This window comes from Ailuropoda melanoleuca, chromosome 5 (assembly GCF_002007445.2).
Source record: "Ailuropoda melanoleuca isolate Jingjing chromosome 5, ASM200744v2, whole genome shotgun sequence".
NCBI classification, from domain to species: Eukaryota; Metazoa; Chordata; class Mammalia; order Carnivora; family Ursidae; genus Ailuropoda; species Ailuropoda melanoleuca.
The window spans coordinates 37584039-37608558 of record NC_048222.1 but is presented as its reverse complement, the minus strand read 5'-3'; the positions used below and the strand labels follow the sequence as shown (position 1 = coordinate 37608558).

Sequence of the window (24520 nt, the reverse complement as noted above, 5' to 3'; positions counted from 1 at the left end):
AAAACAAATTCTAAGTAGCAGTCATTTTTATTTTGGCTTAACAGATTTTAGCAGGAAGACTCTGAATATGAATCGGCTTCATTTTTAAATCCTGAAGACAATTTCTGAAGCAGCCCATAAGGTGCCACTTTAGTCTGAGGCAATTAAAAAAAAGCCTAGAATAGCAAGGAAGAAAAATCACACCATTTGTTTGGACATTGCAAGAGGGAAAAGTTACAAATTATATGAACTCCATTCCTACATCCTCCCTACATCTATTTGCTTTGATACTCTTCCTGGGCTTTTGGAGGTGGGAATGGGACAAGAGCATGGCAAGAAGAGTGAGAAACGTTTATAATGCTTAGGATACTGCTTATCACGTTCTAATTGCCATAATGCGAAGGTGTTACAAGCACTTAATAAAAAGGACAGCGCAGACTTTCTCCCCATAGGCCAGTGGGTCTTCTCAAGGGTCGATCCCCTCTTTGATAATTTGGACATCACTAAAAAAAAAGTAAACACTTTTTAGAAGTAACTTCTTTTTTTTTTTTTTCCTCCTTTCATGGTCCTTAAGGACCACCAGAGAAGGCATTTTCGAACTTAAATTCTTTACGATCTAGAACGACCTGGAAACTACTGGAAATGTAGTTTCTCAAAGTGAAATACCAAGACAGGGTGCCCAGGTACTCGGATTTCCTGCAAGTCCCACTTTTAAAGTGGCCTTTACCAACCAGCTTCTTGTACCCTCTAAGAAAGCCACTTAATGAGGAACAAAACTAATTAGTATAAAATCAGACTGGATCTGTATAGTAGCTGTTCACAACGTGGAAAATCACTCTTTTTTCATGGCTTATTTTCTTTTAAAATGTATGCCCTTTTCCCATCCTTAATGCATTCTGTATATATGAAACAAATACTCTTCGCAGCGGGACCTGGACTCAGAGGCCTCAGAACCCAATAAAAGAGTCCTGTAGCTTAATGGTCCTTAAATGCTCGACATCTTTGCCACTTAATGTAAAATCCATCTGATCTAATAGCCGTGACTGAATTATAGATATATAATTTTTTTCTATTAAATGTTAATCTTCTGACTTGGCAGAGCAATAGAAGCTCTAAATTATTAAGAAGGCAATAACCTCTCTAAACTCTTTCCTGAATTCAGAATATTCCCAGGACTGCTATCTTGAAAAACAAATTGCAAAGCTGTTTAAAATATAAAAATGAGGCCCACTCAGTACAACAATTTGAAGCCAAATATCAATTCTAACGGGCATCGTTTCTATTGCTCTCTCCTAGTATTTCATGGAGCAGAACGTATGTACGTACGGAGGTGCACACGCAGATACACACACACACACAACTACTGGGGAAGCAATCCTTCCAAGTCTTGGCTCTTTCCCATTTACATATGACATCCGTGTAACCTTCCCTTTTTGGTTGAATCCACTCATCACCGATGTCTGTTGATGCAGGCATCAATAATGAACATGCCCTCCAATGCATAAGTGATGCCCATGACCAATTACGCTCACCATGAGCGCTCTCGGTGCCCAGGGAGCTTCCCCGGAATGCCGCCGCTGCTGCAGTGCCTGGTTTTGTTTTGTTTTAATCTCTACCATCACAACTCTTGTGAGCCAGAGGCGCCTACACGTGACCAGAGACAGAAGCCACGCTAAGACACAGGTCGCTATTTCCCTGGAGAGGTCCGATCTAGGCAGAACTTCCAACAACAAAGTCTAAGAGCCAGTGTAGTTGGGGATATCCCCGAATGAAAGGGAGCGGAGATGCCTGTGTTCCATGTTGTATTTTGTACATCATATATTTTACAGTGCCATTTCTTTCCTCCTTTCTGAAACGTAGTCGTTGCTGAAGAGCACTCACAACATGTAGCAGCCAGGAGCGAGGCCCAGGCTCTTCCTTCTCTGGCGGGCATGTGCCGCCATATTTTTGCATCCTCAACACAGGCAAGCGTCTTTCCATCCTTATTCTGGTGCCAGAGGTACTGCCATTACTTCGACGCACAGAACTTGCCAGAAGAAAAAAGACCACGCGAGGGTGCAGAGTCCAGTGATGAGGAGACTGAAGAGGCAGTAAGAAGGAGTTGTCTCGCACTGTGTGACGTGGGTGTCGAGAGAAGCTTCCGGCCATTGCCACCTACGATTTCGCTTCAGTGTGAGTAGGCACCAACACACCTCGTCATCATGGGCACCAAAAATGAACCTGAAACTCTTCCCTTTTCTACTCTGAAACACGTACACCAAGAACAGACACCTCCAGGCAGGTAAGAAGCATGTGTACAACCGTTTTTAGGTGCTTGTTCGAGGAAAGCTGGTAACACTGGGGGAAAAGCGCTCATGTCCTGAAGCAGCAAGACTCCTAAAGCAGCAAAGATCCGACGTCTAAGAGAGTTTTAAACCACAGAACGTTTGGCTAGGGTCAAGAGCAAAGGCTGAAATAAAAAGCAAGCCATTAGAAAGATTAAGCTACATTCATCTGGAGTTTTAGAACAGCGCGGGAATAGCTAGTGAATAAAGTCACTGTAATATTAAAATTTAAGATGTTCGTTGAATATTCACTTTTAATAGTTCTTTATAACGCGGACCCTCTGGCAAAAAGAATGAGCTTTCCCGATGAAGCAGGAATGGTAAGAATAACATGGATCAGTGGAAACTTTCAACAAAGGAACGCACCCCAGTAGGAGTCTGGTGGTTCTTTCAGAGAGCACTCACGTTTCAGACACAACTCATCCTCCTTCGGATGTCCTAGTTTTTCCGAACACAGAACAGCAGAGGGACCAGCATCACCCACTCGGTATATTCCACTTGTTTACTATGTAAGAAGCTTTAGCCTTCAGTGTTATAAATGCGATCTCTGCCTCTGACATCAAAAGGTGGGTGAATGCGACGATGGGATTAATTCAAGGAGGTTACTTGCTCCTCCACTCTATGTGACTGACTGAAAATGGGCAACATCATCTGTACGCCGGACCCCATCATTCTCTACACCGAATTCTCCAAAGTGGTACATGGCATAAATGACCTTGTATATCTTTTACGAGGGTGTTCAAAACAACAGTCCACATTTTATTGGTGACTGAAGACAAGGTAAGGTACACATGAGGTTCCCCTCCCACTTTTTTTTTTTTTAAAGATTTTATTTATTTATTCGACAGAGAGATAGAGACAGCCAGCGAGAGAGGGAACACAAGCAGGGAGAGTGGGAGAGGAAGAAGCAGGCTCATAGCGGAAGAGCCTGATGTGAGACTCGATCCCAGAACGCCGGGATCATGCCCTGAGCCGAAGGCAGACGCTTAACCGCTGTGCCACCCAGGCGCCCCCCGCCCTCCCACTTCTATTAAGGAAAATACAACACTGAAATGTGAGTATTCAGTAAAGAACATTCTCTACTTTAGAGCTTCAAAGGAGACCTAAATAAAACTCATGAAACTCATGCCAAAGGACATTAAATATAAAAATTAAAAGAATCCAAATACTGCTCGTGTAAACTATCTAAAGAATTAAAAATAAATCCAATTCTGACTTTTCACTGTTGTTTCACACTGAAGAAATGTGATGGTTTCTGGAGGGAGAAGCTACTTTGATGGCTCTCTGTCCTTGTTATTATACAAAATTGGGACCAAAAAAATCTGGTTCGGCGGTTCCTGGCTGGCATAGTCGGTGGAGCATGCGCTCTCGATCTTGGGGTTGTAAGTTCAAGCCCCACGTTGGGCACAAAAAAAAAAAAAAATCTGATTCAGGATGCTCTAAGATTATTGCTAAGACACATTTTGCAATTCAAAGAAAGCTTGGTTTTTCAGTTTATTTGCTAACAGTCAAATTAGTAATCTTCAATCTGAATGGTAAACAAAATATTAATAAAAATAGCAAAACATATAAACTCTCCTTAATGAGATGTGGTTAAAAAAAATGATGGGTTGCAATAGAGTATACTAGAACATGGCCAATTTTATTACTTCCTTGTGATCTACAATCTTACCGTTTATTATTGCACTTTTGTCTAAAACGTGAAAAATGTGTTTTCTAAAATCAGTTCTCTAATTTTGCATGAAAACTGCATTTCACATTATTAATTCATTAGTGCAATTTTCCTATAAATAAGTACCAAGCATTTGGAGGATGTGTCTATAATGACTGTTTGGTTACTACAGTAGCAAATGTCAAAGTAATTGCTTAAAAAAGCCTAAAATTTTTGACACTTTGAAAAATCTAGTATGCCATTTGTCATAGTTCTCTAAATACTAGGGCGAGAGAAATCACCACAAGTGAAAATTAAGAGACTATTGTGGATATTATGAGGCCATTTTAACATAAATTCCTGATACATTCTACCCTTGCCTGTTTTTAATCTAAATGTAATTTAGCACTGCACACCACTTTATGAAAAGAAACGTATTTAAAGGGGCATAAAAGTTACTAGTGTAAGAAGAAAAAAATCTGTACCTCCAAAAGAAGTCAAAGGCCCTCATGAAGTTACTGCAATAAAGCTTGGCCAGCCAAGGTACGACACATTCCTCAAAATCACGTTCGGTCTCATGGCTCAACTGAAGACCTAAAAGATCTCTTGATCTACTTACCAAATTAATTTCCCTGAAAGAAATCTTTAAACAATTATTTCAGCCTAACCCCTCTTCATATGGACCTACAAAAGTGTCTTATGTTTTATTAGGGACGCAACAGCTTAAAAATCCGTAGCCCAACCGAGGCAGTGTTAGGCTGTTTGCCGAACTGTAAAATTAACATATATAGAATGTAAGATTTGAACTGATATGGAAACACTCAGTAACACAACCATCTAATCAAAAAAACAACTTGCTGATGAAACAAAATATATTTTATTTCAATTATACTAGCACAAGGGGGCCCCGGAAGGCCACAGAAGGCCACGGAGTGGCACAGGGAACGCTGAGCACCAGCCGCTAAAGCACACACCGGCGGGCCGGGACTGCGGTCAGCACACCAGCCCCTGCCGCATCTGTATGATCTGGAGTAAGGCCGCCTGCACATCTTCGTCCATGTGACCCTTGAGAAAAAGAAGAAAGGCAGACATACTTTATGTCATCTTCATTTACACAAGAATTCTAAAGACCAAGGCTTCAAAACAGGGCCTACGTGGTTGCAATTCACCAAATGCTAAAAAGCCTCATCACTGCCGCGATATTCTAAAGGACTTACTGGAAAGGAGGGCAGAGCTGTGTGATGGAAAGAAAGAAAGTCGGCTTACAAGTAGTACAGACCAGCTGCTCTCAACACTTACTATCAGAAGACAGACGGACAAACTTCTCTCCTTCTCTCTTTTTCAATAATGGCTCAGATAATAGGAGCAGCGTGAGTTATAGTTGAGCAAAGTCAACTACGAGTTCATTTTTTTCCTGCTCCTGCTGAGAAATGTTTTTTGTTAATCAGAAAAGTAATTAATGAAAAAGACCCCATACTTATATTCTTATCCTAAGTAGGATAGCATGTATGATTTTGCAACTTGCCCTGTCACCTAATGTCGCTGAGTCTTTCCCCAGCTGTCTGACAGCCATTGACGGTGCTGCCCACCTTTATGAGCAGACTCCTAGAGAAGAAACTGCCCGGTCAAAAAGCAGGCTCAACTGCTAATTTTGCTAAGCACTACAAAACTTCCCTCTACAGGTACTGTCCCAATTTACACTCCCACCAACAGGGTATATATGCCCATTTCTCAGACACCTTGGCCAACACTAAGACGGTCATCTTGTTTAATACTTGCCAATCCCATAGGTGGAAAATGGCACCTCCTTGTTTATTTGCATTTCCCCATTACTGATGAGGCTGAGATCTTTTTATATGAATGTTAGCCATTTATATTTAGGAAGAAACACTGAACTTAAAAAGATGGCAAGAGGTTGATTAAATGCGAGTCAATATGGTAGGCTTACAACACCCTCTTCCCCTTTTTCTTTGCTTGAACACTTGAATAGGTTTCAGCATAACACTTCCTATTAATATAAAAAGTTATGCTTCCAAAATCTGTTTCTATAACAGCAGGATGTTTAAATTTCAAACATTAGCCATAGTTGACTAAACTGAATTTCTTAGTTAACTTTACGATGCCAGAAGGCAAGCCTATTTCAGATGCCAGTTGCTTTTGTTATGTTTCATTAGGAGTCAGTAAAATTTCAACTTGTGGAAGCATACATCAGACAAAGTTGAAGGCTCTGCCATGTCTTTCAGCGACAGCATGCTCTTCCTCCTCTGGCCAATATCAGATCTGAATGAGCTTCTCGTCCTTTCGAACTTCTCTACCATTTCCCTCCTAAAGTTCCCATTCTGCTGTCCATCAACTATCTTCTCTAACAACTGCAATATACAGGTGACCCTTGAACAACAGGAGTTCTGTGTCCACATAGACACAGAGTTTTTTTTTATTAATACCATATGGTACTATACATGTATTTTCTCTTATGATTTTCTTAATATAACATAAGCTGACTTTATTGTAAGAATACAGTATATAAAAATATAAATATAACATACCAAATGTGTTAATCGACTACTTATTATATTATTATTATATATTATATATTATATTATATTATATAAATATAAATATAACATACCAAATGTGTTAATCGACTACTTATTATATTATTATATTATTATTATATATTATATTATATTATATTATATTATATTATATTATATTATATTATACTATATTATATTACTGGTGAGGCTTCCAGTCAACAATAGACTATTAGTAGTCAAGTTTTTGGGGAAATCAAAAGTTATACGCAGACGCAGATTTTTCGACCGTGAAGGGTCGGCACCCCTGCCTCCCACTATTCAAGGGGTCAACTGTACTTTCAAATCCTGGCTCGTCTTCTAGCTCCTCAAAAGAAAGTAGCCAATCATACCATTCATTCTTTTCCATTTGTTTCCCACTCATCTCCCATAGAAAAGGAAGGCTTTTTGATTTTAAGAATTTGATACTGTGAAGTTTCTTCCTTTTTATTATTTTAGCTAGTTCCTTTTTTTTTTTTTAAAGATTTTATTTATTTATTCGACAGAGATAGAGACAGCCAGCGAGAGAGGGAACACAAGCAGGGGGAGTGGGAGAGGAAGAAGCGGCTCATAGCGGAAGAGCCTGATGTGGGGCTCGATCCCATAACGCCAGGATCACACCCTGAGCCGAAGGCAGACGCTTAACCGCTGTGCCACCCAGGCGCCCCTTAGCTAGTTCCTTTTATTAAAAATGACCTTCTTGGATGCTTTCTCTCATCTCAACACCTTTTAAAAAAAAAAACAAAAAACAGTGTGGGCTGACACTTCCAATCCTAAACAAGTCCTATTATACCTCACCTGCCATTCTAACATTGTCTCTTTTAATCCGTCTTCCTGAAAAATCTATCCTGAGAACTGTGGAGATGCTGATCGTAGGGTTTCTACACAGCATTAAGTATGGTATTTTCATATGCTAAACATTTTCTTAGTGTGATTTTTCTTAAAAAAGCTTTCTCATTATACCCCCAAAGAAGGGAATTCTTAGTCTTATGCTTCATTGAGTTTAAGCCTCAATAAATAAATATTATTGATAATCTCCCAACCGAACCAATTTTTTTCTTACATTCTTACAATTTTCTGCACACCTTGTCATTTTTGCACTTTTATAGTATTTCCTACATTTCAAAGAAATACTCCTGAGAAACACTGAAGTCCTTTCCACTCGTTTTAGCTGACAGCCAGGTATGGATGTCAAGGCATTATCTCCAGCTATCAGTACCATTAACATGGGCTGCCATCATATGTTGCCAAACTGTCTAGAAAATGAGTGACAAGCAGATGGAGAGAACACTAAATTTAAGATGTTGTGTTACCATAGAGCTTTGTAAATTTCTCTGGGAGATACACAAGCCATGATTAAAAGAAACACAATTATTTTTAAATAAGCATATGGGATACAACTACTTTACACATCAATGACTTTCACATAAATTTACTTGAAAATAAAAATGGTCTTCTCTAAAATGGGGATTAAGAAGTGCAGCTGTGTTGAGCACCAGGTGATGTATGGAAGTGCTGAATCACCGTATTGTACATCTGAAACTAATATAGCACTGTATGTTAAATATACTGGAATTTTTAAAAAATAAAATTGAAAGTATTCTTTGAAGGAAAATAAAAAGAGTAAACTGAAATCTTTTCCAAAGGAGGAAGAGTTTTTGGGGTTTTTCTGTGGTTTTTTTTTTTTGTGTGTGTGTGTGTTTTTTTTTTTACCTGTGCAGCACTAAGAAGATGTGTCCGATAAATTGCAATCACCTCTTGGTGCTGTCTGTCGGCATCCTAGAAATGTGGAAAGGTGGACAGATCAGAGTATCAGCATTCCCGTGTTCAAACACATGGAGGCCTGTGACAACGCCACCTTCAGGCTTGATGCTACACAACAGTACGGTGCTCCCGCCACACCTTGTAACAAACCACCTTGGACCCACCAGATGCAACACTTCATAGCACAACAGTAGTATAAACTTCCCTCTCAATGTGTGGGAACATGCCTAGTGAAAGCAATGGCACTTGTCCTAGGTACCATGAAATTACTGCCTTCGTTCACATCTAATGCCACAAGATCATCCAGACACTTACCGACGTCTACTTTGGATTATTGCAAAAGCTTCCCATCTTGTCTCCCTGCCTCTAGATTTTATTTCCTCTCATACTTCTGAGATTAAGATAGCTCTTTGCTCATATCACTTTTGGCTCAGAAACCTCGGGATAAACTTCATTCCATATAAAAGAGAATCCAAACTCATCCGCTTGCTTCTCAACAGGTTTGACAGTTCCGCCACAAATACAGCTCCTACAACCAGCCCGGCTGATCAGCTTCTCACGGCCCCATGGGTATCTGCCTCTTGCATTCCACCTCCACCCCTTCCTTCCTACGGTTTCCCCTGCCTGGAAGATTCTCTGTGTTCCATTCACCTACCAAAACATCATCTACCCTACAGGGTCAGGCCAGGTGTTCCCTTCCTCTTTAACTAGCTCCCATGACCACACCAGTGATCCTTCCTTCCTGTGAATTCATAATCACTTAGAATCTGGGATCTTATTCTCAATTCTGTATTTGATATTTTTGGTCTTATTTTTTACTTTGTGTGGATCTGGATTTTGCCTAACTACCCAGAACTCCCTGGGACAAAAACTATGTACTCTCTCGATCCCTGACATTGTTTAGCATAGTGTCATGAACATAATAAATAATAAACCAGTATTTCCAATTATTGAAGGGACTACCGTATCCTTTTGATAAGATCCAAATCAGTAATTTGTCATCATTAATTTGTAGGCCAGGGGTGTTAATAAAATGAACCCTTAAAAAACAGCTCTCTTCTATTAAAAAACAACTCCTAACCAATTCCTATAAAATCGGAAATTATTAGCAACAATTTACATTTGAGTAGGATATGTTTTCCTTAGCATTTCCATGCCCCTTATGTTATCTCATCTGATTAAAAAAGCAAACAAATAAGTAATCTGTTCTCATTAGCCTACTTTACAGATAAAGAGGCCAAGGATTAAGAGGAATGTTCCATGTAACTCGCTTTTAAGTGGCAGAGTTTAGAACTGAGCTCCCGTCTTCAGTTTCTCAATCCAGTTGCTTTAACATAGAAAGGAGATACATATACGCATATAGGATACCTATATATGGATATATTTATTTCCAGATGTCTTCTTTTAATATATAGGTATAAAGCCAGAGGGATGTCTACCTTTATTTATAAGTACAAAGTATAAAATATTGTATTAAACAAAAACCTCCCTTAGCTGAGTAGACCAATATTTTAGGGAATGTGCTGCAGTTAGGAAGATACCAGATTTGGAGTCAGCCAGTCCCAGGACTAAATTCTAGCTGCATGTTGCCAGGTATCAGGGATTTTCATCTTTGTTTCCTTAAGAGTTAAGCGGGGGAATAAAACCTTGTCGGGCCGTGATGAAGATCAAGGTCAAAGTACGTGACGCATTCAGGATCGTGCCTGGCGTAGCGTAGGCACCGAATACACCACTAGTACAAGGAACTTGGAGCAAACGCGATTACCTTCCTGGACCTGAGCATAGCCACACATTAACGTGATTTCTAAATACACGTTCACCCACTACCGTGAACCTGCACACAGGGGCACGCCGGCCTCCGGGTGCGGGGTACTCACAGCCAGCTGCCGCTGCAGGGACCTCACTTGCTGCTGCAGGCTGTCGATCAGTGGGCTCTGCCTCCTGCTGGGACCCCCGCTTGGCGCCGTGAGCTGTGAAAGGCCACTGAGTGCCTGCTTCAGTCTTTCCACGTCATTAAGCAGTTCTGTTATCTTATGAAGAGAGAAAAAAGGAATGGGAAAACCCTCTACTATTCCCTTACTCGATTCTAACGAACACCTTCACACAAAAATCACTCCTTGAGGCACACAACTTATCTTTACAGACCAGAAAATTGACGCATGAATATCGTCAAGATTATTATCAACAGTATATGCAATATGTAAGTTCTTTCATCAAACTCCTCCCGGTAAATTCCTTACAAAAGCATTACCAAACTGAGAATAAACATATATCCTAAGATTTGAGCGTGACCTCAGTCTCTTTAGTCTTAGATGATATTTAAGTACTTATGAAAGTCTACAGATTATCTTCTAGGTCGTTTGAAACACAGGAACTTATGGGGCATTGCCTCCAACAAAGTTTGAAAGGACAACACAGCGCATGTAAGTCTAGCATTAACTTATGTGCCTGGTTCGTGTCAAGAATATATGATTTTAGACTACTTTGTCTTAAAAAGGGAAAAATCATCAGGAGGCTGTTCAGACTAGTGGAGAGCGCAAAAGCTTTGTTTAAAATCATCCTGATCTGTTATTTATTAGCTATGTGAGGTTGGTTAATCTCCTTTCTTTTTCTGAGCTTTAGTTCCTCTATCAGTGAAAGGGGTAAGCTCTTTCGTAGTTAAGAAAATCCAATGCAATTATAAACATATGCCTGGTATGTAGTATATGTTCAATAAGTGGCAACAATTTTAAGTAGTTATTAATAACTTGCCATTATAATTATACTGTTATATTCGTAACCACCTTCTGAGTAAGCGGAGGGCATTTAAATTCTGGGCCGTATGAGCAGATGGGTCATGTTAGCACTTGCACTTCTCCACTGAGGAGGGCTAGGAACGTGTCTGCTCTTGGAACTCCCCAGAACTGACCACAGCACCTGGCATATAAAAGGCATTCAATAATTATTTATTGAACTGATAAAAATGCACCCAACCTTCCTGATTTCTCATCTCCATAGTACACACTTTATGCCAACTATCAGTTTCAAAAATATTGTTGGGCACCTAGTCTGTAAATTATATCATGAGAATGAATGAAAAGAAAAGGTAAGTTACAAACCTGAGCTTACTGGCTGGTTGAGAAGCTCAGCCATGTAACTCTGAGGCAGCCATCTAGACATTTGAAATGGATGGCGGCACTGACGGAAACATGCATTTTGCGAGAGGAACAGTTTACTGGAGGCTAGACTGGACAGTGAAGGCTTCAGGAAGGAGGATACGTGTTGAAGTGGGCATGAAGGAACGTATAGGACTTAACTCGGAAGGCAGGAGGGGCAAGGCATTCTGGGTGAGGAGACCAGTCTGTGCAAAGATATGAGGACACGGTGTGCAAGGAATTAGGGGGGCTTGGCTACTGGTATGGGTGAGTGCCAAGACCAAGTCTAGGATGCTCCCCCGTGTCCTTCGTTTCCTGCAGCCCCGAAACAGCTTTCTTCCTCCTGAAGAGGAAGACTGATCATTCACTCACGAGGCAAGTGAACGCTGAGTCTCCCCATCTTTCCTCAATTCTTGGCTATACCAGTTGAGGAAACCAAAGGAGAAAGGCTTTTGTCTGTAGGACTTTCTTTTTTTTTTTCAATCCTGAATTTCTTTGCCCACCGGTAGTCTAACTGGAAAGGTGGCATTTAGTGGTCACATAGTCAATGCTTTCATAGCCCTGTCCTGTGGGAGGCTGTGGTAAAGGGCCCTGTCCACTCCGGCAGCCCTCCTCTGGGGCTTCCAACGACAAACCGTGCAGACTGCTCGGTACCTACCTTATTATCTTTTGCTTCAATTTGTTTGGCGGACTCCTGTATTCTCTTCTGTAACTCTGTGATTGTTGTTAAGGACTTATCACACCGCTCCTGCTGATCCTTGATTTCTTGCTCTATGCTGAAATGCAGTAATTCCTTCTCGTCCTTGGCAGACAGGTGCTTCTTTTGGGCATGCAGCACCTCCTCACAGGCTTCTTCATACTTTCTATTCAGATTGGCCAGCTTTTCATTTAGGTTGGAAATCTGGGCCTCCAAATCACTTTTTGTTGCTTTATATTTAGACAAATCGACTACTTCTCTCGTCTCTAGTTTTTTTAATGCTTGTTTCGTGTTCTGAACTTCGGACTGGAGTTTGGAGACCTCTTCGGTTTTGTTCTGGCTTTCTTCTTCCTTTTCCCTCAGGCTGGCCTTTATGACGCCCACTTCCTTCTCGAATGCTTCCTTAATCCGCAAATGCTCTGCCAGGGGCACCGAAGAGTTCTTTTGGTTCTCCAACTTCTGATGCAGTTTAGCCACTGTCTGCTGCTCTTTCTCATAACACTTCTGCTTATTCTTCAGTTCTTCCTTCAGATGCTCAATGGTGCCGCTAAGAGATTTTTTCAGGGCCTCAACCTGTTCCAGTGGGACATGCTGCTTTTGCAGAAGGGTCTGGGCTGCAAGGAGCTCAGAAGTCCGTCTGGCATTTTCGTCAACCAGCTTCTCCTTCTCGGTCTTCACCTCCGTGTATTTCTCTAACAGGTCTTTCAACTGTTTGCTTAGCTCTTCTGCTTTCCTGTTTAGTGCTCTCTCCGTGTCATGAGAGTTCTCAAGGAGAACATTCTTATCCTTCAAATCCTTCTGAAGAGTGAAAATCTCCCTCTTCAACTTGTCATTCTCTTGCTTGCACTGCTTGGCCTCTTCTTCCCTGACGTGGTATTTTTGTGTCTGCTCTGATAACTGTTCTTTTAGCTCTTTCTCTGTTGCTTTAAATTTTCTCTCACACTCTTCGAAGCTGATGATTGGAGCATATTTGAGCTTAATGCATTCCTGAATCGTGTCAAGTTCCTTCTTCTGGGCTTCGATCTCGGCATGCAGTGTCACAATCTCCTCTTGGCCCTTTTTGTAGTTAGCCAGTATTTCCGCACTGTTATCCTGTACCCTCGTCATGCTCTGGTTCAGGTCACTCATCTTCTCCTCGTGCTCTCGGAGGCTGATGTACTCGGCTTTAATTTGGCTCTGAGTGTCTTCCAGGTTTCTCCTGAGGATTTCATTCTCACCTTTTATTTTTACAAATTCCTGATTAAGATCTTCGAATTTTTTCTTCGCATCTAGTAATTCTCTGTTGGCCTTATCCAGTGTGCCACTCAATGCGGTTTTTACCTCCTCGTGGGTTTTAGCCGGCACATACTGGGTATTCAGGGTCTTTTTCAAGTTAGTGTTCTCAGACACGAGTGCATTTATTCTCTCTCGGTCTTCACCGCACTTCTTATTCAGTTCAGACAGCTGTCGTTTGAGGTCAGCGACGCTGGATTTCAGAGCCATGACCTCTTTTTGGTGTTTCTCGGGAGGCACGAACACAGTTTCCAGGCGGCTAACATTCTTACTTAAACTGTCATTTTCCGTCATCAATTTCTCCATTTCCAGCTTCTTGTCTGCGTATTTTTGTGTTACATCTAAAAGCTGTTTCTTCAGCTCCTCGACAGTGACATCATGTGACTTTTTCATTTCTTCGCTGACTTGTAGAGGAACATAATGACTTTTCATTTCACTTGTTAAGTTCTGTACTTGCTGGTTGAGGAGCTTATTATCCAGATAAACCTTTTCAACGTCCCTCTGCAACGTCTGATTTTTCGACGTCAGTTCGCTGACCTTCTTCACGAGTTCCCCTGCTCTCTGCTCCAGTCTGCTTTTGAGCTGCTCGTGTTCCTCTGGCTTGACGTGCTGAGCAAGCTTGGCCTTACAATTCTCAAGTTCTCTCTTTAACTGTCTGATTTCAGTAACTGATTTTTCATACTCTCTTTCCGTCTCTCCTATTTTTTTCACCTTCTCGTTTACTTCGCTTGATAATAAGCTCTTCATGCTTTCAAATTTTTCTGTCGGAACTGAAAGGGCCAACTTTGCTAAGAGTTCTTTTACCTGGCCTTCCGCCTCGGCGACCCTCCTTCCCTTCTTGTCTCGCTCTGTTTCACACGTACTGAGTTCCTTCTGCAATCGCTTATTCTCTTCCACCAGCTTGCCTTCGTCCCTCCTAAACTGTTCTACTAACAGTTCGTTTTGTTTGATTTGGTTTCGCAATTTTCCCACTTCTGCTGACACGCCCTCGTATTTTGCTTTCATGTCCTTCAACTGGTCCTTCAGCTCCTCCGTTAGTCTATGGCTCCCTGTGGCTGCTTCACTTGTCAGGTGCTCTTTAAGGGCAAGAAAGTGTGTCTGCATTTGTTTTACTTTACCTTCGGACTCATACATTCTCTTCTGCACATCTTTCAGTGCGTCTTCTAACTGCTTTATCTGCTCGTCCGAATCCTCCTTGATGCGTTCACATTCTAGCGCTAAGGCTTTGCACTCGGCCACCTTGTGCGCCAGCTCGTTCTGGAGCTTGAGGCGGTCTTGTTTCGCGGATTCGCAGAAAGTTCTCATGGCTTCTAACTCTTTCTTTAAAATGTCACTTTCGGAATATGAGGTTTGATTGGTTAACGACAGCTCCAGTGGTCTTAACATGGACCTGCTCTGCATGTGGGCTGGCACCCCTGGGGAAGTACACTGAAAAGGGAAAGAAAAAAGGTACTCATCACAAAAGCCTAAAGAAGACGTTGGCTTATTTGCCAAACTTATAAAGTTCCCACATCATCAGCAGTCAAGGGGTTTTCAACTAGCATATTAGAAAACTACAGTAGTGATTTTGGAGGTAAGAAAAGCCATTCTGGGTATGATTCCCTTCACATGTTCTCAAGCAGTGATGCTTAGAGAGTCTGTTCACTTTACGTGTATTTCTGGCAGAACAAAGAAGGAAAATAGTTGTGGCCTCTGAGGACTACTTCTTCTTCCTTTCCCCATTCACAGTAACTACCCACAAGTGACATCAACTTTATCAAAACACATTTATTATTTCTATGCTGTATGGCACATTACGTGCTTAGAACTTCCAATTCCAAAAAAGTCATCAGACCACTTGAATCAAAACAAGTACTGCAATTTTAAATCTGCAAATTATTTCATAGAATGATACATTATGTAACTTCTAATAAGACATATAATTTCTGAATATCCTCGTTAACTCCAATGTAATGTTCTTTAAACTATAAAAATACCACCAAAATAAACACAGCTAGTATGAGTTGTCAAGAGAATATTAGTTAAAACTCACAAAGATGAAACAAGTTTTCTTCTCTCAAGTAGGATGAACTAGAACTTAGCATATGATCTAAGTACAAAATTTGATTGACAACTTATTCCCTTCACTAAGGGTTGACACAAAAAAGAAGTATAATTAAACTTCTCATGAAATAGTTCATAAACAGAACATATAATCATGAAAGACTAAATGTTTTATTTTATTAAATATTTTAATTTTTCCCATACAGCCCATTACAGTAAGGGCCTTTACAGGTACTAACTCATTGATAAAAGCTATGTGCTGTGCACACATTCTACTATTTTAGTAGGCGGGTTTTACTGTTGTTCAGTTAAATTTATACTGCCTTCCTCAGGATCAAGAAGAAGAAAATTAAAAACGTGGAATAATTTCCCAGCCTCACTCTGCTTCTAAATTACCTTTCAATTTACCAGTGATCTTTAGACTAAAACTGCGATAATTTACCAATTACTTACACATCTTTACAATTTCCATACTTGTTTTATTACAAATATTTATCTAATCTTAAATACTTTTCAGATAATATCCATTTCCTCAACTTAGAATCTTGTAAGTTTCCAGCTTAAAGTGATTTTTTTTTTTAAAGATTTTATTTATTTATTTGACAGAAAGAGAGAGCACAAGCAGGGGGAACGGCAGGCAAGCTCCCCTCAGAGCAGGGAGCCCAACACAGGGCTCGATCCCAGGACCCTGGGATCATAACCTGAGAGCTGAAGGCAGATGCTTAACCAACTGAGCCATCCAGGCACCCCTCCAGTTAAAGTGATCTTAAGACATCACGAAGACTAACTCATTCTGCCTATAAATGACAGAATGTAAAAAAGCCTTTAAAAGCCCAAATATGTATCACTTCAGTCCATGGGAGGTGCTAAAAATGCAAACTTGTATCTACTGGAAAGTAAAGGTCAGAAGCAGATGAACAGGTAAATCAGCCAACACTACCTCTTGGAAGCTTTCCTTATTTTGAGGTGACTTTCCAACACATAGAATACGTATTTGAATACAAGGAAAAATACATTTCAAAGCCAAAAAAATTACTTCTGAATTATTCGTAAACTGTCTTCCCCTCTGTATGGGCAAATATGAAGAGCTGACCAAATGCTGTTAATAAATACAGGCTTACTATCAAAGACAATGACATTGTAATTCAAATCTCTAATTTAAGCTACTGTCATCAAAAACACTCTAGAGGGCACCAGAAACAGTAATATCTGCTTTTCTGAAACTCAGAATACCAACAACTTTTGATAATGAAAACCTTATTCAATGTGTATGTACTTATCACTGTCTTCCTCTTTTTAAAAAGGCACAAATATTTTTAATAAATATTTTTTAATTAAAAAACAGAATCACCTGTGAATCTGCCATGTACATTTGACCCTGTTTGAGAAGCATATCTTCTTTTCCTACATAAATCCAAATAAATATCTTGACTTAAATACCCGTACCAAAGTAGGCTAAGAATTGATTTGGTGTTACTATCTCTCCTCTATTTTTCAAACAAAACAAAAGAATGAATTACGACATAAAATTATCCTTGTTCTAAAATATCCCTGTTTTTCCTTATTATTTCTATAGATGTAAGGGAAGTATCTATATTCTTCTGAATAGATACTAAGTTGGTTTTAGAAATATATAAGATGGTTAGACTACATAAGCTACATGATTATTATAAAATATGTATCTTACAGTCAGTCAAAATAAAAATGGTGTTCTTTACAATTTATGGGATAAATATTACTATTGTACTTATTAGCTCGAGGATAATTTAATATTTACTAGGAAGCAAAAAATGGATTTTCTAGAGGAATTATTTAGAATTAGCAAACAATACATAAAAGTTAATATTAATTACAGCCTTAAGACAACTAAGAAATAAGTACTTATGTAACTTCAAATTTTACACTGCCTCCCAGCATTGAGACTATATCCAAAGATTTCTCCAAACCACAAAACCATGCTATGTTTCTTTTCATAAAAAACAAGCTCCAAATATCACAAGATAAATGCCTACTAATCAACAAGGCAAGTTTGGTAGCTCACATAAGATACAACTTAAAACTACAGGTGCCCAGGGAATATCAGAGCCTCAGCATGACCGGATTTTATGTCAGAGGCTACGGTATCTTCAAGTAGGAAGACTTCACGTGTTGAGGTATAACACAGAAGTAGCTGAAGGTGAGCGGCAAGAATGTCATGTATGGTTAGACAAAATAAATAGGTATAAACATTCTTCTTTGTTTGAACTGGGTGAACAGTAATGATAATCTACGCTTTTGTACTTACGGTTACTGAAATGACTTCCTGATCCTAAATGATCGCTCTGAAATCAGAAGCATAAATTTATGACGAATATTGCCTCATGTTGTTAAATTCTGTATCTATTTTGATCCAATCATTAAAGCCACATTTGCAACATTCCTTGTTTCTCCTGAGTGTGATTCTATTTGAAGCCACAAAAAGACACGGCACTAGCGACAATTAGAGAGACCAGTCGGGAATAAACCACTTCACTAAGCATTTTAATAAAAGCAGCCAAGCGTTTCAAGGAAAAACTTAACTGCTCAAAAGAAAAAAAAAAAAAAAGTGAGCCCCAAATGAACTGAAACAACGTTCGATGCACATTCTTTGCTGCTTCTTTACCTCAAAAGGAAGAAAACGTCTTCCCTATCAAATGCAATCCCTATTAAAACACCAACAGCATTTTTCACAGAATAGAACCAATAACAGCACAATTTGAATGGAACCACAAAGAGCCCAAAAAGCCCAAGCAATCTTGAGAAAGAAGAACAAAGCTGGAGGTATCACAGTCCCAGATTTCAAGATATACTACAAAGCTACAGTAATCAAAACAGTACAGAAATGGCAGGAAAAAAAGACACAGACATCAATAGAAGAGAACAAAGAGCCCAGAAATAAGCCCATGCTTATACAGTCAATTAATTTATGACGAAGGAGGCAAGAGCATACAATGGAGAAAAGACAGTTTCTCTTCAACAAATCATGCTAGGAAAACTGGACAGATAAATGCAAAAGAATGAAACTGGACCACTTTCTTACACTATACACAAAAATAAACTCAGAATGGATCAAAGACCTAAACCTGACACGTGAAACTGTAAAACTGGTAGAAAAAAATAGGCCATAATCTCTTTTGACATTGGCCATAGAAATACTTTTCTAGATAGGTCTCTTCCGGCAAAGGAAACAAAAGCAAAAATAAATTGCTGGGACCACATCAAAATAAAAATCCTTTGCACAACAAAGGAAACCATATAAAGACCACCTAGTGAATGGGAAAAGCTATCTGTAAATCATATATCTGATAAGGAATTAATATCCGAAATATAGGAAGAACTTACACACACTCCTAAAAAATAATTCAATTAAAAATAGGCAGAGGACCTGAACAGACATTTCTCCAAAGAAGGCATACAGATGGCCAATAAACACATGAAAAGACACTCAACATCACTAATCCTCACGGAAATGCAATTGAAATCACAATGAGATACCACTTCACACCTGTTAAAATGGCTAGTATCAAAAAGACAAAAAAAAAAAACAACTGTTGGCAAGAACGTGGAGAAAATGGGTAGTAGGGAGGGCACGTATTGCATGGTGCACTGGGTGTTATACGCAACTAATGAAGCATCAAACTTTACATCGGAATCTGGGGATGTACTGTATGGTGATTAACACAATATAATAAAATAAAATTAAAAAAAAAAAAAAGAAAAGTGTTAGAACAAAAAAAAAAAAAAGGAACCCTGTGCACTGCTGGTAGGAATGTAAATTGGTGCATCCAATGTAGAAAACAGTATGGAGGTTCCTTGAAAAATTAATAGAAATACCATATGACCCAGTAACTCCACTACAGGGCAATTTTCTCAAAGAAAACAAAAACACTAATTCAAAAAGATAATATGCACCCCTATGTTTATAGCAGCATGATTTATAATAGCCAAGATATGGGAGCAACCCAAGCGTCCATCCATAGATGAATGGACAAAGAAGATGTGGTGAACGTACACACACGCTAGCCATAAGAAAGGATGCGATCTTACCATTTGCAAAACATGGCTGGACCTCAAGGATATAATGCTAAGCGAAATAACTCAGACAGAGAAAGACAAATACAATATGGTTTCACTCATATGTGAAATCCCAAAACAAAACAAATGAACAAACAAACAAAAAGCAGAAACGGACCCATAAATCCAAAGAATAATCTTATGGAGGAGAGGAGGTAGGAGAATGGGCAAAACAGATGAAGAAGAGTGGGAGACACAGGCTTCTAGATACGGAATGACTGTCGTGGGGATAAAAGGTAGAGTATAAGGAATACAGTCCGTGGTACTGTGATAACATTGTATGGTGACAGGGGGGCTACACTTATACGGTGAGCACAGCACAACAGACAGAGTTGTCAAATTACCATGGAGTTTACCTGGAGCGAATGTCACATTGTATGTCAAATACTTTCAATTTTTAAAAGAAGATGTGCAGATGTAGTTCATGTCTGTGTATATGTGTGTATTAGGACTAACAGCTATGTGTCAAACTCATAGAGGTGACCACAATAAAAACGGTCCACAGTTCTGTAACTGAATGAATGCCACCTCCACTAATCCGTAGTTCCCCCAGGGTACAGAAAAATGTCTGTAAACTTGGTTAAGGTCTTCGTTCTATGTAATATTTAATACTAGAGTTTGCAATAGCTGCTAAATGGGCTTCTACATGTACGGGTTAGGGGAGGCCTACACACAGAAGAGTTCACAAAACTTAGTTTGGGTTTATTACCTTTACTTGATTACTCAAATAAAAATGGACAGATGAGTTGTAACATAAAATTAGCTTCATTCTAAAGTACATTTTTCCCCTTATTTTTCCTATAAACAAAAGGGAACTGCCTACATATTATATATTACACATAACGCAGCATTTCTGTTGGCAGTTTATGAGGAATTTTTAGCATGTGAGATGATACAGTAGTAGGTACTCAATATTTATAAATAACGCATTCTCAGTTTTTAATGGCTGCTTTCGTAAATATTGGGCCACCTGTAAAGTGCACCCTCTGATTTTCTTCTTGAAAGTAAAAAACTCATTTCTAGTATAAAACTTCATCCAAATGAATACATGTCGACTAGAGAAAATGTCTTCACTAGACTACGTGAAGAAAGCTACAAAACAACATTCCCACGTGTTCAATGTGTATGCACACAAGCTATGCACAAAGGAAGTGATGAAAGGAGAAGAGTGCTGGCATTATGGGTGTGCTTATTTTCTGCCTTTAGTTTAACTACGTTTTCTCAGTTTCCTAAAATAAATGTGTTGTTTTTATAAGAAAAAACGCGTTATTTTTCTACAATATATTATAACCTCATTGGAAGTTATAGACTTGGCTCCAAGTTTGTCGAAAGCTACGGAAAAACATGTTATTCCTAAGATGTGAGAGTCCACTCTTAGAAGAAAAGTAATATGTAAATACTACCCAATTATAGGTTCCGACTTTGACGGATATTTCAAAAATCCCATATACGCATCTGTATTTTCTCATTCGAGCTATTCTGAGCATTAAACTAGTCAGACCGCCTGGGTTCAAGTTGTGGCTCTGCCACTTCCTATTTATAGAGCCACTCCCGGTAGACTGCTCTGTGCCTCAGTCTCCTCACTTACAGAGTGGAGATAAGAGTAGGACCCACCACACAGAGTTGATGTGCTTATGAAGGGCGTGTATAGTACAGGCCCGTTTCTTGGCACATGGGCGGTGCTACAAAACATTAGCTATTACTAGTTTCACTACGAACCTTAAAAACAAACACTTCAAATGTGAAAGACAGAAGCCACTCTACTCGTTCATTACTTTATAAACCTGTATTTCTGCATAAGCTTCAGAATTCAGTCGTATCAGCCCAAACGCGCATCAAGGCATAACTCACCCGCAGGGAAGTACAAGAATGCGAAGTATACGGTGCAGTAAATGTCTGCATATGTACACCTCGGGTCACCACAACCCAGATCGAGACAGACAACATTCCCAGCGCCCTCAGAAGCTTCTCATGCCCCTGGTCGGTAACCCCTCACCAAAGGGTGGCCTCTACTCTGACCTCGAGCACCACAGATTAGTCACGTCTGATTCCGAATTTCGTAAAAATGAAATCATGAAATATACACTCTGTGTCTGATTTCTTTCACGCAATATTACATCTGTGAGATTCCTCCCATGTCTTTACGTTCCTTCACAGCTGAGCACGTTTTTCATCTCCAAAGGAAAGAATTGCTTTTGTTACGTCCTTTGGAGTTATAGTCCCCAGTAAAGATAAAAGATCCACACTGAATCAGCCACCTTATTCAATGGCACCAGTGATGAACAACATTGATAAAATACATATGATGGCCTTGCAAAACAAACGTCTGCAGGTGAAAGTCAGGACAGTGGTTACCGTCTGGGCTGGAAGTGTGGGTTGTGACAGGAAGCAAGTGTCAGGAGGCTTCCAGGTACTGGGGAAGCTCTATTCCTTGACCTTGGTGTGTCTGACTTGTGAAAATTCTTCAATGTACACACTTGAACATGTGCACTTTATAATACACGGTATTTCAATAAAAACTTTCTAAAAAATACCATGACTTTGGAAAAACTAAGAGCTAACGGGCCCAACCAAAGCTGAATATATGAACGGAGCCTTACTGACACACTACTCTCAACCAAGTGTTGTAATTAATGCATATTAATGCATAGATACACAACACCCCTTCTGAGATAATCCTGGAAATACACTATTCATTTATGACACTTTGTTCTTTTCACCATCATAAACATTGCAAATTTACTGGCACGAGTGTGAAGTTTTGTAAAGGTAAAGACGGACAAAGAGGAAAGCCGAGGAAGAGAAATGGGTATGGAAGAGAATGCTAGGCCCACGTGGGTCAGTTTCAGTGGTCTCGTTTAACCTTTGCAACAGTCTGTGGAGAAAAGGGCGATCACCCCAATTTTGCAAAAGCGGCAGCAAGCTGAGACTAAATAAACTGCCGAGATCACACAATAAAGAAGAAAGCGATCCTTCAAATTCAAGTCTGACCCCAAGCTCCTTACCACTGCCCATTATATGTTATATGAAATAACTTATTGAAGTTTTCTATACCTCAAAATATTTAAATCTATTTTTCAGAGTCTCAATAGTTCTTTGGCTTTCTTCGTGTTGCTTTTCTTTAGCCGCCAAAAGGGACTTCAGCTTTTCTTTCTGAAATGGAAAGGAATAAATACAGAGCAAAATCACTCCGTGCTTGCAACCGGGTTAAAAATGTGTTTCAGAAAATGTGAATTAAAATGACTTTGATTTTTTTTAGTATTTTTAACTACTAGTAGAGTTGAAAATTTCTACAAATATACTAATAAAATATACAATATATACAAACAATTCTATGAAAAATTCTCATTTCTGTCATTTGTTTCAAATCTTATTATTTTCAGACATTTTATTTACAATGTTTAGAATTTAATATCTTTTCGTTAAAAGTTTCACAGAAAATGAGGCATTCAGAGGCAATAACAACAAAATGCTTATGATAACCCATGCTACTGTACTTAAACTGTATTTTTATAGTCACATATAGGTCTTGTTTCTCCCTTTAAGCAATAACGAGGAATCGAATCCTTGTCCCCATCTCAACTCAGGACTCAAACCTCAACTGCAATATCGTATTCAACTTACGTAACATTTTAGAGCTTTAAAGTACAATTTATCATCCTACCTCACTTTCCAGATCGTCAGCAACCATTACTTCCTAAATTTAAAAAGAAGAAGAAATGTATTTTCATTATTCAAAGCTTATTTTTTAAAGGCATGAGCTCAGTGAATATCTTTGTAAAAGGCTGGCACGTACCTTTAAGATTGGGAACAAGGATGTAAGGAGAAAATGTCTCTGGATGACTAATTCTGTGGTCTGAGCTGTCACTCATTCTTCTCATTGATCAGGTTCAGAAGCACTTTGATTCTTCTGAGAACCCATCCATTATCAACTCCTATCTACTCCTCTTCCTCACATCTTTTATCTACTCCTTTCTCTCCAATCCCACAGTCCCAACTATATAGTTCAGCGCTTTGCTATTACCATACACCCACAGTATTCTCTGTTCTTACATGTGACACTGAAAGTTTCATGTAAAGATCCCAGGAAGATAGGACTTTCCTCAAGGACAATGACCTGGTTGTATCTCCTTTAGCATCTAGCACCATAACCTGATGTGGCAGGTGATCATTAACTATTTGTTATCAATGATGATTACTGGTAGTAAAACATTTTTTAATTTTTTTATATTATGTAGATTATTTACCTCGTTCAGTTGTAGTTGTAAACCATTGACTTTATCCAGTAATATTCTCTGTTCTTGCTGAATTTTTCTCAACCTCTCTTTCAAATCTTCATTTTCAACCTCCAGATCCTTAAATAGTAAAGATAACAAGTGCCAGACCAGCCTTAAAAGAGCAATTCTTATGGAAAAAATTTTTAAAAGCAGTTTGCTATCATGTACAGATATAGACATATATAAAACATCTTTAAGTCCAAAGACACAATAGTTTCAATGACATTCCAATGACTTAAAATTTATAGATCAAAAATAATACACAGGCATACTCATTTCATTGTGCTTTGCTTTATTATGCTTCGCAAATACTGTGTTTTTTACAAATTGAAGGTTTGCAGCAACCCTGCACCGAGCTAGTCTATCGGCACCATTTCTCCACCAGCATTCACTTATTTTGTGTCTCTGAGAGTTCCATTTGGTAACTATCACAATATTTGAAACTTTTTTTATTATTATTCTGTTTGTTATGGTGATCTGCGGTCAGTGATCCTTGATGACTCTACTGTAATTGTCTTGGGGCACCATGAAGTGCGCCCATCTAAGATGGCAAACCTAACCAGTAAGTGCTGGGTGCGTTCTGACGGCTCTACCCACTGGGCGTTCCCCCATCCCTCTCCCTCTCCTCAGGCCCCCCTATTCCCTGAGACACAACAGCACTGAAATCAGACCAATTACAAACTCTACAATAGCCTCTAAGTGTTCAAGGGAAAG

The 24520-nt window shown here is 39.3% G+C and overlaps 1 protein-coding gene across 3 annotated transcripts in view; it reads right to left on the bottom strand.

Annotated features, from left to right (window-relative positions):
• Positions 1 to 4812: 4812 nt before the first annotated feature.
• Positions 4813 to 24520, bottom strand: part of UACA (uveal autoantigen with coiled-coil domains and ankyrin repeats) — a 90139-nt gene continuing 70431 nt past the window's right edge. For 2 of the 3 annotated variants that reach the window (XM_034660738.1, XM_002922326.4), the window contains exons 11-17: positions 23777 to 23884; positions 23194 to 23226; positions 22584 to 22682; positions 12084 to 14822; positions 10169 to 10321; positions 8241 to 8306; positions 4813 to 5019 (exon numbers count right to left, since the gene is read on the bottom strand). In XM_034660738.1, the coding sequence (XP_034516629.1) occupies positions 4948 to 5019; positions 8241 to 8306; positions 10169 to 10321; positions 12084 to 14822; positions 22584 to 22682; positions 23194 to 23226; positions 23777 to 23884 (3270 nt within the window). In that variant the 3' untranslated portion in view covers positions 4813 to 4947. Of the gene's footprint in view, positions 5020 to 5253; positions 5378 to 8240; positions 8307 to 10168; positions 10322 to 12083; positions 14823 to 22583; positions 22683 to 23193; positions 23227 to 23776; positions 23885 to 24520 lie in introns of all 3 variants that reach the window. The other variant, XR_004625515.1, reaches the window with a different exon arrangement.